Below are 18,345 nucleotides of genomic sequence, written 5' to 3'. Positions count from 1 at the left end.
TAAGACAAATCCTCCCCGTGGGGGCGATTCTGGTAGATTTTTAGGATGCAAATAGTCACGGTGGGGTGGATGGTGGGGCGACTGTAGCTTTCGTATCTGAAGTAAAGAGATGTCACCGTTTTTTCCTTTACATTGCTTAAAACTGGCAAAAGAGGCTCACTGTGCGATACAAAGGTGATGAGAGCATGTGTAACCTGGTATTAACGTCCGAAGCCTACCACGCCGTTGAATCATATAGAAGACTATCGTCATTTGCTCGATTGTTTAATGTGCTTGTATTTAAATTTCGCGCAGCGTGAATGAAATTTTGTTCCTGATGTGCACAAAAAGGTTCTCATTCTCCTTCCTCTAGCGTGTGATTTAAACCTGGTAATAACTTCCGAAGCCTCGCGCGTCGTTAATTCATGTAGTTTTACGGGTATCATGCTCTTTCCGTATTTCAATTCAACGAAAGGAGTTAAAAAAAACAATGGCGATTAGAAATAGTCGCACACGCTCGTCAATTTCTCCCATTCGACTCGACTGTTCAATCCGACTATGTTTAAATTTCGCGCTTCGTAATCAAGAATAACTGAATAATCTCCTCCCACAATTTTGTTGTGTTTACACAAACCGACATCTAATTGATAGCTATTCATCCTTTTGTGTGATAGCAGGAGGTGAGATTTTTTTCGCATAGTCATGTTCTGCTAATTTCTTCCTTTTTTTTTGCTCGACAGGTTACTTGTATTCAATCACGTCACTGACGCTGTCAGATTCATCTACCAAATTTTAGGGCAATCGAATTTCGCGCTACGAAAGTTATCCTATTTCCTTGGTTTGCATAAAGCGCTGCGCAATCGCCTCCCATAATTTGCTTTCGCGCTATAAACCGCCTCCTAACAGAAACTCAATTGAAATCCTATCGTGACAATTTAACGTTGAGGCGCTTTGAAAACACTAGACAAATTTAAAAACAGGTAATTAAGTGTTAACAACTGAGTTGAAAATGTAAACTGGCCACCGTAAAGAGTAAAAAAGCTGACGTTTCGAGTGTTAGCCCTTCGTCAATCGCTTAAATTACCTGCTATACTCTCCCACTCTTTTCACATCTTCTTAAAGCGATGAAAAAAAATCACACCTTCGTTAGATGCCACGCGTGAGGTAAAAGACAAAAGGAACAAATAAAAAGTGATAACAAACGCGCTCTGTGAAAACCTCGGAAAACTTGCTTTTAGCAGTATTTCATTCTAAAAACATTTCTAGAATTCAGTTTTGACAGTTTTTAGAAAAGTCTTGTACAAGCAAGATCTGCTTTTCCTTTTTTAAAAGTAGAACGGTCACTCCAACTTCAAGCAGTCTCAAAATACTTAAATGAATGACGACGACAACAACGCTTTGTTCAACAAATGTTTCTAGATTTATTCTCGCTTCATCATATATGGTTTGGTTACATTAACATAAGATAAGGCAGTCTTACATTAGGGATGTGGTTGACTAAGCATTGCGACAATCCTATAAAAGACCTAACAGAAGAACAGATGATTAGTTCACGTTTATCTAGGCGAGAGAACACCCTACTTACACAATCTAAATGGCTAACACCCATGTAATCTAAATTTAGATCATTGGGTTAAAGCCGTCCTAAATGATCATCTAAGTCTTCCCGGTAGCTCATTAGATATGCATAAACATTTCGACCAATCTGATCCTTCACTCTTCGGTGGACGAGCCAAGGTGATCGCCACGAAATGCGTCGGTTAAAGCCCGTTTTCTTAGATGTGAAGAATATTGGGCGCGATGGAAAGAAAACCACCGTATCGATTCCGCTGAGAGTGGATCTTGGGAAGCAGCCTCATAAGAGTACGGAGGAAAATAGTCAGGACACCAACAGTCCAGTAGAACAAGATGTCCCTCTTGGCGATCTCGATAAGCAGGACCTCTCAACTCAACAGCAAAATCGCGTTTTGAGTATCTCTGCTAACTGGGAAAAGGTACGGGAAAAGTTGCTGAATTCGTACATTGAAGAACAGCATCTCCCAGACAATGTGAACTGTGTGAACTGTCAAAAGAGTATCGCTACAACAAGATGTGAGTACTGTGGCCCTCGCCAGTACTTTTGTGTTGAATGTGCTCGAGCTCTACATGTCAATCGAAACAAGTTTCATGTACTTGAGCAATGCAAGGTGTGTATGAATATTTTGGGGCCAGTTGTATTCTAGCTACTTTTAGTGTAACATATCTTGCTTTCTTTATTTTAATAGGATGGGGTATTTTCTCCTTTGTATGCAGACGAGGCAACTGTTAGCTATGGCCATACGTGCAGAACCGCAGCAGTAAAGCTGTTCAGACTTCTGGATGCCTCAGGTCAGTTCATTTCATTTATAGTGGTTGGAGAATACTAGAATGGTTTAAAAACGAAGCGTTCTTTTTCAATTTTATCTGTTCCTTTTTCACATTTTCCTGCCGCTTGCCTAAAATCAAGAACGCTATTGATCTTAATGATAATGATACGATTTAAATTCTCTCAACATGTCAGGGCCAGTAACTAAAATCAAACAATCAGATTGCTCCATTGCCTGTCCAATATTTTCTAAGTATTGGACCGGGTAATGTCCTGAATGATCCCACATGCAATTAAGTTTTTTAATGGCTTGCCAAAGAGAAACAATAAACTTGGCTTGCATCTATCTGTAAGAATCTTTTCTGTCATGCTGGGAGAATATTGGTCCTTGGACTTTTCTGTACAGACCTTGCTGCACTTGGTTTGTACTGTCAAGACTGTGGGCCAATATTCTCTTAGTATGGCCCTTGCACTTGGTTAATAAGGTGTCTATACAGCCCTCAACAAAGTAAGAGGTATTTAAAGCTGTATGTAATGTTTTTTTTCATTTTGTTTACTTAACTTCTTAAGTTGTTCATTTACTTTTCTATGAATGTCAGGAAATCATCACCTCAAATATGTACAAGTGTGTGATTGTGAGCCGCATGCTATCACACTCTTGAAATGCCAGTTCTGGCCAGGGTCACCAGCAAATCCCACCACAGGATTCAGCTTCAAACTGATGGAGTTTGTGGAGAAGGTCTTTCTTCATTGTCAAGTGTCCCTGCTAAACATCACTGAAGTGATCACAGAACTCAATCCTCAGCTACAGCCAACACATGTAGGTTTGCTCACAAACAGTCTTTTTGAGACATGACATGACTTTTTTTAATTGATTGATTCTGGTTGAATGGTATGTTTTTTTTTAGGTGAGCTCAATTTACAGTATCCTTAATTCAGAATGCTTTGAAGAATTCAGGTATGTTTGCATATAGGTTGAGAATATCAGAGCTGCTAATTTGTGGATGTACAATGTCTTCTAAGGTATTATTGATAGTAGAATTAATATTATTTTTACTATTATTATTGTTGTTGTTCTTGTTATATTAGTATTATTAATATTATTATTATTAGTAGTAGTAGAGGTAGTCACATGATTTACAAGTGCTTATTTATATTATTATTTTATTCATTTATTTATTATCTAGTCCCCCAGCTAATATAGATCTCAAACTCATGCTTTGCTTTTGTCGCTTTTGTGTTCATATGATTCAAAGATACATTGACTGTTTGCTTTAAGGTCAAGATTCCATTTACATTAATTTACAAAACATCTTTCTTGTTGTACATGTACATTTACTGACTTTCTTTAAGAAAGTCCTGATTGACATTTTGTTGTTTTCACATGAAGGTATTTCATGTATCAGTACAGGCATTGTACAAAGTACAATGGAAGTTTGTACAATGGAGCTTGGTGTCCTATATGTCCAAGGGTAACTATACATTGTAATTTGTTCTGAATAGTAGCTTGCACTGTAGTTCTGCAGTAATAATTTTATGTTGTTGTTGCTGTTCTTTTTTATATCTATTTTTCTCTTTTCCCCTCTCTTTTGAACAGGATGATGGTGTTCTCATTGAAAGCATGGATGGGTGCTTTGGACTGTGCAGAAAGAAGGACAAAGGGCATAATTTAGGAACACCCAAACATGGAACACTCCTATTTGCAGACCAGGATGATGTTGACAATTTTGTCAACAGTTATGGCAAAGCTGGAGCAGACATGGAACAGGTCTGTACTTAAGATAATGCAATGCTCATACATTATGGCATAAATGTTAATTTGATAACTGTATGATTTTCCTTTTGGCCCTTTAAATTCAAGATTTTCTGTTTTTGTCCCTTTTTTTTTCACAGAACTGCAGTAAGTTCCATGCTGGAGAGGTTCTTTCAGCTTTAAGATCAAAAGGCAAAAACAAACTCTTTGACGAGAAAGGTGTCTTTGGGCGAGTATGCAGACATGACTTTCCCAAAGGATTCCATAACATAAAGCATGGTGAAAGGTATGGAGTATGTAAATACATTTTACCTAATGTTGTGCCCAATCCTATATGTATTGTCTGTTAGAGAGTTACATGATAGAGCCATTATTATGAATTTGTCAAGCTGACAATTGGCACACTTGTATATACAATACAGGTGCATCCTATGATTCTTTACACTATTAGCATCACCATTGTATAACTTTGTTATTAATTTGAATGTCATATTATAGGAAATATGTTCAATTTGTCTTAGTTTTGTGTAAAAAGATATAAAAGAAAAAATTGGTTATTGATTCACCTTTTCAACAATCTTTTCTCTCTACAGAATATCATACTCTGTTTATGAGCTTAAGAGGCTTAGAAGTCTTAATGAGAGCACCAGAAACAGAGTAATCATCATGTATGACATTGCTTGTCTATTAGCACACCATTTGAAGGTAACTAAATTTTTTGAACATGGATGTGCAGGAGGCTAAATGGTAATCTAAAGTGGCATTTAATTATGTGGAATTGTCCAAAGTATTTTCTATTAAATTTGGGATGAAATAAAATAATTTATTGGAACAGACTGGAATTATGTGAATTGTGGAAAGGAAATGAAGATGTAATCATCAGAGTTATTTACTGAATTTTGAGCAATTGGCTTAATCAAATAAAATGTCATTTTTGCAACTGACGTAATTCCATTGTCTGTTTCATCACTTCCTTTCATGGGTACTGGCTTGCTCCCAACATATGGGGGTTCATAGTTCAGTGGGTAGAGCATTGCAATGACAATGGCATGGGCTCAAATCCCAGTGGGGCCAGTCATTCTTTTCTTCTTTGTGTTTGGTTTAATTCCCATTATTGCTTACATTTAAATTGCATGAATATCTGTGAGGATCACATCTTAACTTCAGAATAGTTTATTACTACTGACACAATTTTCATTTACATGTACATGATTATATGTATTAGTGTTCATCTCAGGAAAGCCTCCTGGAAGGTGTTGATGTTGCCATACCCATATTCCATTGCTATGGGCACAAGGCATCATGCCAGGTTAGTATATATCAGTTTAACAGTAAATGGCCTTGTGGAAATATGAAAAAATGTGTGGCAATACCTCAACATTGCATGGTTAAATACAGTTGTAATCATACACATCCCATACTTACCTACCAATGCCCGGTGAGCAGTGTGGGATCTGAAATCTGACAGCAGTTTCTAAAATTGAAAGCAAATGATCTGCAAGGGTCAGCTAAGCAAGCAAGGTGAAATATTTAAGCACATGTACATATTCCTTATAAAAGAGTGGCCACCCTACATAAGCCTATCAGCTTTGGAAATGACCACTAACCAGTGAGCCTTTACTCAAGGTTAATTTTACCTAGAATGAAAATTAAAATTTTAAGTATATAGCCTGCAGTGCAGGTGGTTTTGGTGGTTGTCATCTTTTGAGTGTTTGTTTTACTGGAAAGTTGGGGCAAAAATACAATGCGTGAGGAGGTCTCATGCTCCAACTCTCCACTGTTTTCCTAATTCAAGATGGTGCTTTGAACACTCAAGTTGGAAATATTCATTCACACTGCTAAAATCTGCCTGCACTGCAGGCTAGTACATGTATTTGCTAAATATCTGATGCAAGGTCCATGCCATATTAATGCTTTTATCTTCAATAATGGTTTTATCTTCAATATGATTGTCTGTAGATCCAGTACAGTCCAAGAAGGATCAAGGGAACTGGATTGACAGATGGGGAAGGGGTGGAAAGGTTATGGTCCTTTCTGAGAAGGTTTTCCTCTGTCACTAAAGAAATGAGTGCTCACAAAAGGACAGATGTTTTGACTGATGGGCTTCTTCACTATGCCCAACATTTGTATCACAAATTTGGTATGGTTAATTTTATTGAACACATAACTTTCACATTTCTGTGGGTTTTGCTGAAAAGTAAAAAGGATATCAACTATTGACCAGTACTTTAGCTGGACAGCTTTATCCACCCTGTGTTTTCTGTCGTAGTTGCAATTCTTCATTTTTTCAATATGGACATGTGCAATGTATGTACAGATGTAACTCGAGGTTGACTAGTCTTATTAGTACACATCAAACTGATTCCTTTTAATGTTCACAGGTTTTAGTCTAAAAGCAAAGTTTGCAAGGGCAGAAATTCTTCTTCAGGATGTCAGTGCAAAGCTTAAGGAACTCACTGAAAAACTTCCAGGTATACATTTTAAAACTTTTTTTTTTTTACTCATTGCATTGAAAAACAGCACAATGACTTACATGCATGCTATATGATTATTGCAAATTATACTTGTATTTACCTGTACTAGATTGTGATGATGATGTGATACAAGAGTGGCAAAAGGAAGAAGTTGAAGCACTGAAACCAAAAGAACACGGTAGTTTTATTCCTCAGCATTTGTTAACAATCATTAGGGAGAACAGTTTTTTTTGTATTCACTAATATATTATTAATCTGTCACAGGATTAATACTGCAGTGGGACGAATCATATGTCAGCTTGCTCCTCATGTCTAAAAAACTCAGGTATATGGTGTGTGGAAGTACCACCTACCAAATTATTCATGACTTACATTAGCGAGTACCTGAGCTTTTCGAAAGCGATTAAACTTGTAAAAGGCGAAATTCCTACCTAACCAATCGTTGTAGTGGACTACGTGAAACTGATCCTTTAGTTGATTCATGGCATTACCTGATCCTTTGTGACCTCGGCTTAAATAGAGCTGTTCTGTAGAGCTTTCTTCGGTCAAACCCAGTCTGGTCAAGTCAGGTAAAAAACCAGTCAGCTCAGCGATATTTAATAAATCCACTTTGGAGCCAACTTTGTCGTTGTTAGTCATTGTCTCGAGGATAGTCAACAGCCGTAATAGATTCCGGCCTTCCCGCAGCCAGCGAGTGCCCCCAGGAAAGCCTTTTTCCCAGAAGAAGTTTATCGGGTTGTCCCCCGTCCGTCCGTTTATTTGTGAAGGCAAAAACCTGTTTTCACAATAATATAAATATAGTATTCGTACTCCCCTTTCTTTCCACCCTAGCAAATATAATTACTAAGTATTAAACTGAACATATTGTGTACGTATATATCTCCACCCATTTAAATTTTTTTTTCAGAAATGAATTGAGCTGTGTACAAGATGAAGATCAAGGGAAAGTAAAAGATGTTGAAAAGAAAATCAAACGGTAAGTCATAAATATGCAAATTCCTTCCTTGCAGCAACGACTGGAATAATCAGGTTCTGCAGACAGGGAATTAAGGGTGCCGAAATTAAAAACAAATAATAAACTTACTTAATAACTTACTTACATTTATTGTACATAGGAACGAGAAGGCCATAGTAGCCATGGAAAAGAAGCATCACATCAGAGAAAGATGGTCCGATCTGTCTCGTGTGTTTGTAACCGTTAAGTCACGTCTCTACGAGAAGAGAAAGAGCGAACTCTTGTTGAGTTTACATTGCATGGCATCCGAAAGATGTTTCTTGGTGGAATTGAAGCGAAAATATGCTGGTAATAAACTGAAGAAACTGCTATGTAAAATATTTAGTAGCATGTGTATTTTGGTGATCATGGTCTGCAGTAATTCCGTCGTTATGTTGCTGCGTATGCCCGTTGTTTTTAACTGCGACTCTAGGCATTGTACTGGGATTATTTGAGTAGGGGTATGAGGGCTAAATTTTCCCAGTTCTCAAGTCTTACACATTTACATTTTTCCGTCTAATCCGTAAAACTGTCACTGAATTGCGTTTTTAGTTATTATGAACTTTTTAATTTTCAGATGGCCAAGCAATTGCCATAAAGCTCTCAAAGCAGATCGACAAAGTCGTCAAGTCCATTCACAAAACTTTGTCCGAAATAAATGGGTATCTTCCCAATGATGTACCCCAAATTCTTTATGACGATGCTAAGGATCCTAAAAGCAGCATTTACTCTGAAGTCCAAGAGGAAGGGGACACCGTTCCTGCTCTTGTTAGGAGGCAGATAGTTGACCTTTTCTGCTTACACAACAGGTGTCAGGAAGAGCTTGAACTGTTGAAGGAGGAAATGAATCGCCTTGTCTCTTTTCTCCAAAACGAAATCAGGTTTATAGACGAATCAGTGGATGCGTATCTGCCTTACACTGATAACCCTCTTAATGCAGGAGTGATAGCTTGTCTTAAAAAGAAACGGATGATTCATTGTAATCACATTTCCTCGCTGCTGCTTTTATGGGGTGGTATCTTGGATTCCCCTAAACCTATTGGTCATGCTGAGGTAGCAAAAACCTATGCTAATTTGAGTGGCATCAACTATCCTCTAGATGACGAGAAATCAGACGAATCGATGATGGAGGAAGTTGTGGACAATGAGGCCTTTGTGTTGGAACTGACATCAGGCAGCGAATTATCTGATAATGAATAAAACTCATTTTGTCTCTGGCGCTTGCCAAAACCATACAGAAACAGCCTCTGTTTTGTTTATGTGCGCGCGCCAATAGCGGGTAAACTTCTCGGAAAACCCAACAAATATCAATACATTGTGTTGGATTATACTGACTGGCCAATCATCACAATATGTTTTAATAAATTCTCACCGATGGCAAATTTCATCTCGGTGGTGATTTGTAGCAGTTTTTACGTTATTAGGATTATACGTAGCATTTGTAGACGGCGTATTTTATATGCTAATCGGTGCCGAAGCTCCCTCAACGGACACTCGTAAGTGGACAGCTGTACTAACCCACCTAGTCAAAACTCCGTTATATTAGACTCCCATACAAACTCTGTATTATTGAAAATCATGTTTGTATGGATTGGAGTTCACTGGAGGTACAATTGTAGGCGTGGAACAGATGTCGGACCATGAGTCACCGTTATCAATTTTGAGAGGTCCACCATTGTCGAACAAAAACATTAGTCATCTTTGTCCATCTGTACCAAAAGGAATGATAGATAAATAGATATTAGCAAGTATGGGGTGGGTGCCTCGAATATCTTTATAAACTCCGTATTATAATTATCGCATATATAAGGCACTTTATAACTTAGGTTTGAATACTCTAGTTGATAAGCCAAATACTGAATTTTGTCGTTGTTCTTCTGTACATTGTCAATTCGGACCATCCTTACTGAACTGAGGTGACGCTTTTTGAGCGTTGCATGCTTAACCATCGCCCGTCCAACAAAAATGGCCATGCAGATATACCCATGCACCACCTTTCATTCTTAGATGGCAATGGATCTCATTGTGTAACCTTACTATACAGTGCCTCTTATGAACGCAGTCACATTAACTGAGCATATATATATATACATGTTCCTAACAAATCTGTCTTGAAAGTGTTTAGGCAATACATATCTTGGTGGCATCCATGAAATAATGAATATGAGCCACATAATTTCAAATTTCTGTTTTGTATGATATCAAGTAAAATATATCAGTATACGTCCTTCGTGAGGCCATAACGAAATTGACACACCCGTAACGGAATTAGCACGTGCCGGAATTACTGAGAAAAAGTTATAAGTTGTAATTATTTCAGGCGATTTAACGGATTGTGTTGTTGAAATGGTAAACAGGCAGTCAGTGCTACTCTGCAAAAGTGTCCTGCATATTGCGCAGTGGTTTAACGCATTCAATTGCTAACTCTAGATCTTCGCTTTATTCGTTAAGTTGTGTTGTACTGTCACTGTACATCAAGTAGCAAATGAACCACAAGTCACACGCGCGACGTCGATCTTTGTCCAACCTCGATGATACTAAAATATTTCTTAAAATATCATTATCCTGACGAAATTAATGTTAAGTAATAGTTTTATCGACTAGTTTCTTCCTAAAATTGTTCTAAAGGTCTTTTTTTTGTCCTTTTCTAGATAGTCCAGTAGTCAGGTTTAGCACATGATTTCGTTATAGCATTAAACTACCGTATTCCTCATCAGTGTTTACAATTGTGTATACGGACGGATATTTTTAAAGATTATATTTGAAGGTGAATTCATGTTTCTGCCAAAAGATATCATAACAGCCAAAAGATATCATAACAGCTATTTACTGTGGGTTGGCTAACCATGTGAACTTTTTCTAAATTCTTTTAACGAAATTAGCACAATGAGTGCTGATGTCCTTGCACCATGATAATATGAAACTTCTCCATTACATCGAGGAGAAGCCATGTTTTTCCGTCGATCAAAGTACCAAACGTAGAAACATTTTGTCTAGGCAGGGTCGGGGGGGGGGGGGAGTTAAGGCGTGAGACGTGGGAGGCGGGAGAAGGGGGAGGCGAGGAAAAAGAGACGGGATGGTGACGCACTGAGACACTGAGACACTGCCATTCATTTTTTTTTTTATCCATTGCAACTGGAAAAAAAAAACGCAAAACGTGTTGTGCGTGGCATATCTGTAAACTACATTTCCGAACTGAAAGATTCGGATCGAAGGCTGAGGAATGCTAGAGCAGTTTACCTCTAACATCAATGGACTGGGAACCAGACCCCCACACAAGCCACAGGGAGCGAGGTCACGAACTTACGCTGCTCTTTGCGCCCTTTGAAATGTATTTCCATTTTGAAAACGGATACGACCCAAGCGATCTTGTTGTTCAAATTCGCCAAGAAAAGAAAGTGGCAAAGGATATTGGATTAACGCAAAGAAGCCACTTTCTCGGTTTAATGGAAAACCTTGTTTGCCATTTCCATGAGATCCGAAACGTGGAGTCGACAACCTCAATTCGTACAAGAATGTCAATGGAATTGATAAAGATGAAGATGTCCAACGAGGCCGAGAGCATTTTAAGTCATTTGAATGATCATAACCCGCCAAAGCCACCACAGCGGAAGAAACGACTGAGGAAAAAACTTTATAAATATCCCTGCAGTGTGAGTATGCAGCTTTCAATGTTATGCACTAGACGGGGTCAGGAGGAGGGGTTAAGCAAGGTTTGGGGATTTTGATATTTTCTGTCCAAATAATTTTCAAATAGGCCACCCCAGTCTGGATACCGAAATTGGTAAAAAATATCAAAATCCCTACACTGGGGTAAGTGAGTGTGGTCAAAGTGCCAAAATTCCCCATGCACCTGGAATGTTATTTGCGCAAAACAATGTTACATATGAATAAATCATTCTTTGTAGAGAGATATTTGCAGGTCATATGCTGATGCTTGGCCTATCTAAGGATGATCTCAACTAGCAGTCATTTTGCAATAACAAGCTAAGCAGTCATGATGATCCAAAATGAAATATTCACATATCTATTTTTCTATAATTTTATTTCCAGATTTGCCAGAAAGAATACAATAATCTTTCCAACCATTTGAAACATGCACATAAGCTGAGTAAGAGTGAAGTTGAGGAGCTAAAGAGTGAAAAGAATCAGGGAAAGGCCAAAGGAAATCAGGAAAATAGGTATTTTATTACATTTCTTATTGTTCAGTTCTGTTTTTCAGAGGATTGTGTTCATTGTAGTTACATAGATGAGTGTTTTCTCTACTGTACACAGCATTCTTGACTTTTTTCAATTCATGCTCATTTTGACACATTGCATTTTTCCTATATTTTCAGCAAAACCAAGAGGCCCATTAGATGTTGTCCACTACAGGGATGTACCTGGGTTGGACGACGCTTTGATTACCACCTACCAAAAGTACACAATATTGGCAAAGATTCTGAAAAGTACTTATCATTAGTACACAAAAATGGCAAAATGTAATGTTTCTGGTTTTCTTTGTACAATCAAGCTTCTACAAGTGGTCTTTGTTAGAAAGTATGACAGGCATGTAGCCTATTGTAATAGGTAATAAAAGTACTTTATACTGGATTTTGTATTCATTTGTAGACACACCACTTGGACCACTGAAAATGATCAACAAATTAGCAAACAAACTTCTAGGCTAATCATTATCTATAGTTTAATAATAGTAACAATTTAAGAACTACAATTTAGGATTCTCTGTATGTCAGCTGGCTATAAAATTGGCTTTCCAACAGGTTCTTAGAAAAGGTATATTAAATTGAAAAGTACATATTGTTAAATTTTAAATAATAGTGCTACTTCTTAAGGCAGCAAATATTGCATTGTTAAATACTTCAGGTATATTAAAATACTGGTCATCTGAAATTTCCATCCCCTGCAAAAAATATAATGGTCCATAGGGTCCATTTTTGATCAAGTTGGCAATAGTAACATAATCCTGATGATTGTTCAATAATTTGTAGTTGGATTGGCCTTGTAAGTCAAGCCAATACCCTTTTATCTTGTAAGTAAATGAAGCTTTGACTAGTTTTGATGGATTCTGGATAGTGTAGAAAAGCCAGAATTTCTCATCTTCTGACTCAGTAAACACTGGGACAATAAGCCCTTGTGCTTCTGTGGAGTGTTGAATATTAGCACCAACAGCAAGCCATGCATCATCTTCAAAATAAAAACTATATTCATTTAATCTTAGTCTCTCTTCCTGGTCAAGTCTCAACTCCACAACCTCCACATCTTGTTCTTTAATCTTGTCAGACAGTCTAACTACCCTTTCTGCACATTGTCTGTCCACTATCCTGGACAGAAGAGTGACTACTGTTTCAGGCTGAGTTGGAGAGGGAATAAAATCCCTGTTGCTTTGCAAGTTTACATTTGCATTACTGGTAATCACGAATTTAATTTCGCTTTTTTTCTCCATTATGGCCTGGAGTTGTTTAGTGCCATAATGGAAGGGTTTCTTAAAGAAAATGCCATCTGGGAGATTTTCTACTGTAAAACCCCCACGTAGATACGGCACCCTGCTGCCTGGTTTCTTTATTGCTTCACCTATTGTGCAAGAGAAAGAGAAACATTGATTGGTAATGATAATAGCACTGAGTGGAGTACAATTCAGGAAGTAATTGAGCAAGTAATGAGCCTGATAACCCCTGAAATGTATGACAGTAAGTCTTATTGACCATTTCCACATGTCCCATATGACACTTTCTTTGCCAAAATGTGAGACACAAGGTAAGAATAAGTAATTCAATTTCATTAGCTAGTGGAATTTTCTACTGGATTTGTATTGGCTGCATAATTGTCAGATTTGACCTGTCCAGTTAAAAGCAGCTGTAATCACACAGGCCAAATTGGACAGTTTTCTTATTACAGTATTCAGATTAAGGATCAAATATTCGCTGTTCAGAACCAATCAGGTTTGAGGATTTTGTTATAGACATCATCAGCTTTGTTGTTATTATCATAGCTAATAATAATAATAATGATGATGATGATGATGATGACGATGATGATGACAACAATTACATGTTAACATCTGTACTATAGTGAATAATATGTATATTCTTAAACTTACTGTATTTGGAATTGAATAGCTGTTGTACATCTTTGTATGTGTACCTCTCATTGGTGCAAGCTAAATAAATAAATACAGAGGTACTATGTAGTTTCAGGTCTATTTTGATGATGTATTCACCTTATTTACAATCATGAATAATCTCGTCAATTGGATGACACACTTTATAGTATAAACTATATAAACATCTGCTAATACAGTTGCATGCCAACAAATCAATAGAACACTTTCAATGTTTATAATATTACTAATTCAAAGTAATAATATATACCAGAGTGGTCTCGGAATTTGATGTTGATGTCAGGATTCAGGCATAAGAAAGAGAAACCTGCACTTGATCCAAAGTTGTACACTTGGCCTGAAGTGTCTTGAAAAATCAGAGAAGATTCACAGCCCAAGTCTTCTAGAAACATGATCTGAAGCAGATGAAAAAGTAAAATGTGGCACGAGGATTACTCAAAAGGACACAAACATCCGCATGTTGCATTAATTCCCACAGAGTACGATAATTAGAAATTACTCATCCACTTTTAATAAAGTTTTAAGTTATTCTGAATTTGCATGGTTTATGCTACCTAATCGGAATTGAGCTTGGCTGGAGATTATTTCATAAAGTGATTGAAACCTTTACCTCATTTAGAATATTTTTTCTGTGAACTGATATCAATTTAGATTTTTGAGCCTCACTAAGCTCTGAAACATCAGGGGCCTTTAAACTTTCTGCTTTTCCTTTGAACGCATCTTTTTCTGCAGATGTCATGTCACGCCATTTCTTGGCAGCTTCTTCGTTCTTTTGAGCCAAGGACAATTTCTTGCACTCATCTAGCAAAAAAAAATTAAAGCTTTCATTTCCACTGAATATCAATTCAATTGGTTTGATTATTACAATGTCACTGCATGATTTTCAGTTTCCTCGGCAATCAAAGATATTGCATCAACTAAAAATGAAAATAAATTAATCAACAACTCTATTATGGTGTCAAAGGTTAAAAGTAGCGGAAGATGAAAACCCTTTTGGGTTGCAATATAGAGCTCTGTCAGACCCCCACCCCTGCAAGTACCCCCCCTGGGTTTAGACACAGTTTAACAAGACCACTGTCCATTATTGATTTAAATCTGGTATCTTGGCACCAAAATAAAATAAATGTCCAGCAGGCACAGTTAGCAGAGAAAACCACAATATTCATTACTTAGAAATAATAGACTAGTAGAGGTTTATTAATGATACCCATAGGCGTATGGGCACCTTTGGACTTTGAAAATTTTTTAAACTGGGGGGGGGGGGGGATTTGCACACCCATGCCCCAGGACTGTACACCTCTAATGTTACCCTATATTTTAGCCATGGTCTATAATAGTTATAATGCATGTAAATAATCTGTCCTTAGTGTTTGAAAACATTATCAGGGTTCTCACCTGACTTGAAATACTCTGAACAGAACATGTTGTAGGAGTGTGAGCCACGTGAACCAGTTGGGATCTTAATTGGCTTTGGAGCTGCTTGTACTCCAGAATTTATCTTTTCCTTTTGTTTGGCATTTCCAATCCATTTCTACATAAATGTACCACATTAAAATAAAGTATTTCAAAATGCCTTACAATAGAAACCCTTCCCTTTTTGCTCTCTTTCACTGGCTGGCCCTATAGAGGCCCAGCCAGGGTAAATTCCTACAGGGGACATGGTCCGAAAAGTAGCTGTGGCATATATATGAAAGTATGAAAAAAATTAAGATCTTGTTCACCAAAATTCTGACAACAACAACAAGGTGGAGAAATAAAGACAAAATAATAATAACCGTAGGTTTTTAAATTCAGACAAGCAACACAGGGAACCCCTGGCAGGGCCTGACCCTATAATACCCATGCAAGCTGCTCACAGAAACTCTGAGCTTGTATACAGAGCAAATTTTCAATCCAGTACAGAATGATTGGCTGGCAACAAATCAATAAAGGTAGATCTTCTTGGTATGTACATGTATGTCGAATGGATAATGTGATTATAACATTTAACAGCTCTAGATTGAGGATACCTAAACTTCGAACCTGGATTCGATCGTTAGCTATGGGTTACCTATTATTAACACTTTGGTTAGCCTACTTTTCAGCTCCAATTAGCCAAACCTGTACTCTGGTTAGCCTCAGAGCACTCAGGTTGGCCTAACTAGCTCTTCTGTTGGCCTACAGAGCCCACTTTTAACTAAGGTTGCTTGCGGTTAGCTCTCAATATTTGTAATGGTAACACAATATATATTCTTAAATTTATAATAACGGATGAGTAAACACATATCTTCTTTTACCGGCATATTCTTGATCATTGATTATACTGCACACTGCAAGCGTATTTTCGAGCATAAAACTGCATAAAGCAATTGTTTTAAAAAAAAAAGTAAGCCTACTTTAATTAACGAGGGAAATAATTACCACAAGGCCTCATTATGAATAGTACAATCGTACAGTTAACTTCCTTGACCTCGGTATATGACGGATGAAATTCTGTTTAAGAATCAATCCTTTAAAAAGATTCGTTTATGCAGCACACAGAGTAAGGGAATTAATTCTATAGGACAATATACCGCTACATCATTTACATATGTCGGTGTGCTTTGAAGAAAGAAGCACTCACCATAATGATCGCTATTATTATTCAACGAGATGCAAATAAGTGGCGGGGTATTCCACATACATGAAACATGGTAGTGTTTCAGTCCAACTAAAAAATATCTTACCTTTACTTGATCAATAGTCAGCCCAGTTTCCTCGGCTGCCACTCCAATTTTTTCCGTATTATCAGAACCGCATGTTTTCATGCCGCCGTCATAATATTCTTGTAGTTTTGACCTTTGTACATCGCTTATCTTATTATATGTTCTTTTGCGAGCTCTACTTGTACCCTTGTCGGTCATAGTAACGAAGAAGCGCCAAAAGTGCACGACAAAGCCGATAATACCTGAACTTCCAAACCAAGAAAAGCTAGCGAGTTCGTAACTATTCCAATCGGTAAAGGTTTCCCCCCCCCCTACGCATCCGAAGTGAAGGGAGTTGATTGGTCGAAATGTTTATGCATATTTAATGAGCTACTGGGAAGACTTAGATGATCATTTGAGACGGCTTGAACCCATTGATCTAAATTTAGATTATGTGGGTGTTAGCCATTTAGATTGTGTAAGTAGGGTGGAGAGAAATGTTCTCAAAGTTTAAGGTTACGTCCGTGTCCAGCGCGTTTACAACGCACTTATCACTTATTGAAGTGTACGAAGCTGAAATCAGGAGACTGAGAGGCGAAAATGAGTTTTTAAGACATCAGAACAACTCGTTGGTCGTCCTGCTAAATGACGCCCAAGAACGCAAAAAGGCATCGTTTAATGCCTCGCAAAAGCGATTCTTCGAGTTGACAAAGGCAGCCAGAAACAACAAAAAGAGGAGGATAAAAAACCTTGTGGTGCAATCGCTAAAAGGACTCCAAGAGTTTGTTCCCATCGAGGTATGTTCGTTTTTACCTTATTTCATATTCTTCGTTGCTACACCGTTAGAGTTACTGATTGATCTTATTTAAATTATTAATACGGTTACCTCCGCAAATAATTATCAAGCCACCGTTTCATCACGCTTGCATTCCCTCAGGTAGCCGGGTGCTACTCTACAAAAATTTGTTTTAGCTTGAATATACGTATTTCGACGAATTTTGGACTAAGACTCGCACTAAAATTATCAAAAACGTTTGGAGTAGAGACAGTATTGAAAACCGATTATTTGACACTTGAAACCGCAGTAGAGTGCACACGGATGACGACGGATATCTGAAAATCTAAACTCCGTGTAGGATTTTTAATAGTTAATTTATAAGTACTTGATCTAAACTTATCATGGAATGAGTGCACAAGACAGTTTTTAACTTGTAAAATTCCCTCTCAATACTGTTTATTAACACATCCTTTGATCTGTTTCAGATCAAGTTTAACGTACAAGGAGAGGAAATTGTTATTCCCCTTGGTTCTGTTGAGGAAGAAATACACCATCCTCGGTAGAGACAGCGCGGCATAGATGTTGCCGTGGCATATGAAACTGCATAAGTGTTAATTAGTACTTAGAACCTCTCGGCCCAGATCTACTGAAAAACCCTACGTTTGGAAGAGGCCGAGGAACAGTAACACAGAACTGAGTAATACGAAACGAAACGATTAACGAAGGGACACCGTCATCGCAAGGCAAAACAAAACAAAACAAATTTCAGGCCTCGTAAATGCCACCGCGGTTAAACTTTAAGCCCTTTACTGTGACAAGAAAACGACAATGTAATGCAATGCAATACAATACATTGCAACTACATCACACTCCTGTTCAATTCAAGTGATCATCAAAAGAAAAGAAACAGATTGCCGAGACCAACCGAGGTGTGACGGTTGATAATACTGGGTTTATTCAAGTTCCTTTCTATGGAGTAATCTTGCATTTGTAAAGACAAAATAATTCATATTTATAACGTTACTATGGTAAAAATGTGCATTAAACCTCGGCCTTCATCAGTTGAAATATTTATTTCTTTTTAAATTTTACAGTTTTATACGCATTTTCAACCAAAGTAACATTCTCATTTTCGCTTATCATGAATTCACCTGGTAACAGGTCCATTTTTAAGGCTTCACCTGTGTTTCATCATCCCATGAAACTAGCGCTCCTGCATTTACCAGAAGTTAATAGGAA

At 37.6% G+C, this 18,345-nt stretch overlaps 4 protein-coding genes across 4 annotated transcripts; 3 read left to right on the top strand and 1 right to left on the bottom strand.

The window, feature by feature from the left end:
* The first annotated feature begins 1,661 nt into the window (after nt 1–1,661).
* Nucleotides 1,662–8,923, top strand: LOC149049581 (uncharacterized). Its single transcript, XM_089197090.1, has 16 exons — nt 1,662–2,165; nt 2,244–2,346; nt 2,923–3,143; nt 3,232–3,281; nt 3,714–3,795; nt 3,921–4,091; nt 4,217–4,362; nt 4,670–4,781; nt 5,302–5,385; nt 6,036–6,216; nt 6,458–6,547; nt 6,660–6,728; nt 6,815–6,875; nt 7,458–7,526; nt 7,666–7,853; nt 8,122–8,923. The coding sequence occupies exons 1-16, from the start codon at nt 1,731–1,733 to the stop codon at nt 8,742–8,744; spliced, it is 2,685 nt and encodes an 894-aa protein (XP_089053216.1). The 5' UTR covers nt 1,662–1,730; the 3' UTR covers nt 8,745–8,923.
* A 1,676-nt stretch (nt 8,924–10,599) lies between these two features.
* Nucleotides 10,600–12,759, top strand: LOC149049580 (uncharacterized). Its single transcript, XM_089197089.1, has 3 exons — nt 10,600–11,197; nt 11,598–11,725; nt 11,882–12,759. The coding sequence occupies exons 1-3, from the start codon at nt 10,796–10,798 to the stop codon at nt 12,027–12,029; spliced, it is 678 nt and encodes a 225-aa protein (XP_089053215.1). The 5' UTR covers nt 10,600–10,795; the 3' UTR covers nt 12,030–12,759.
* On the bottom strand, nt 11,717–16,694 carry LOC149049579 (uncharacterized; the record flags this gene model as incomplete). Its single annotated transcript, XM_089198030.1, has 6 exons — nt 11,717–13,118; nt 13,645–13,704; nt 13,916–14,060; nt 14,276–14,466; nt 15,061–15,196; nt 16,371–16,694. Coding segments are annotated over 6 exons (1,620 nt in total), but the record flags the coding sequence as incomplete, so codon positions are not given.
* Nucleotides 16,695–16,824: 130 nt separating this feature from the next.
* LOC149049578 (uncharacterized) lies at nt 16,825–18,193 on the top strand. The gene is made up of 2 exons (XM_089197088.1): nt 16,825–17,125; nt 17,592–18,193. The coding sequence occupies exons 1-2, from the start codon at nt 16,826–16,828 to the stop codon at nt 17,667–17,669; spliced, it is 378 nt and encodes a 125-aa protein (XP_089053214.1). The 5' UTR covers nt 16,825; the 3' UTR covers nt 17,670–18,193.
* Nucleotides 18,194–18,345: the final 152 nt, after the last annotated feature.

The sequence above is a fragment of the Pocillopora damicornis genome, chromosome 2 (assembly GCF_964200805.1).
Source record: "Pocillopora damicornis chromosome 2, jaPocDami1.2, whole genome shotgun sequence".
Taxonomy (NCBI): Eukaryota; Metazoa; Cnidaria; class Anthozoa; order Scleractinia; family Pocilloporidae; genus Pocillopora; species Pocillopora damicornis.
This window is presented reverse-complemented; position numbering and strand designations above follow the sequence as displayed.

Bases quoted from the DNA above. Each gene is read 5' to 3' on its own strand.
- LOC149049580 (XM_089197089.1), top strand. From the start codon at position 10,796: ATGGACTGGGAACCAGACCCCCACACAAGCCACAGGGAGCGAGGTCAC. The intron at 11,198-11,597 runs GTGAGTATGCAG...TTTTATTTCCAG, and splicing joins TTTATAAATATCCCTGCAGT to ATTTGCCAGAAAGAATACAA. The intron at 11,726-11,881 runs GTATTTTATTAC...CTATATTTTCAG, and splicing joins AAAGGAAATCAGGAAAATAG to CAAAACCAAGAGGCCCATTA.
- LOC149049578 (XM_089197088.1), top strand. From the start codon at position 16,826: ATGTTCTCAAAGTTTAAGGTTACGTCCGTGTCCAGCGCGTTTACAACG. The intron at 17,126-17,591 runs GTATGTTCGTTT...GATCTGTTTCAG, and splicing joins AAGAGTTTGTTCCCATCGAG to ATCAAGTTTAACGTACAAGG.
- LOC149049581 (XM_089197090.1), top strand. From the start codon at position 1,731: ATGCGTCGGTTAAAGCCCGTTTTCTTAGATGTGAAGAATATTGGGCGC. The intron at 4,782-5,301 runs GTAACTAAATTT...TATATGTATTAG, and splicing joins TATTAGCACACCATTTGAAG to TGTTCATCTCAGGAAAGCCT. The intron at 6,876-7,457 runs GTATATGGTGTG...TTTTTTTTTCAG, and splicing joins CTCATGTCTAAAAAACTCAG to AAATGAATTGAGCTGTGTAC.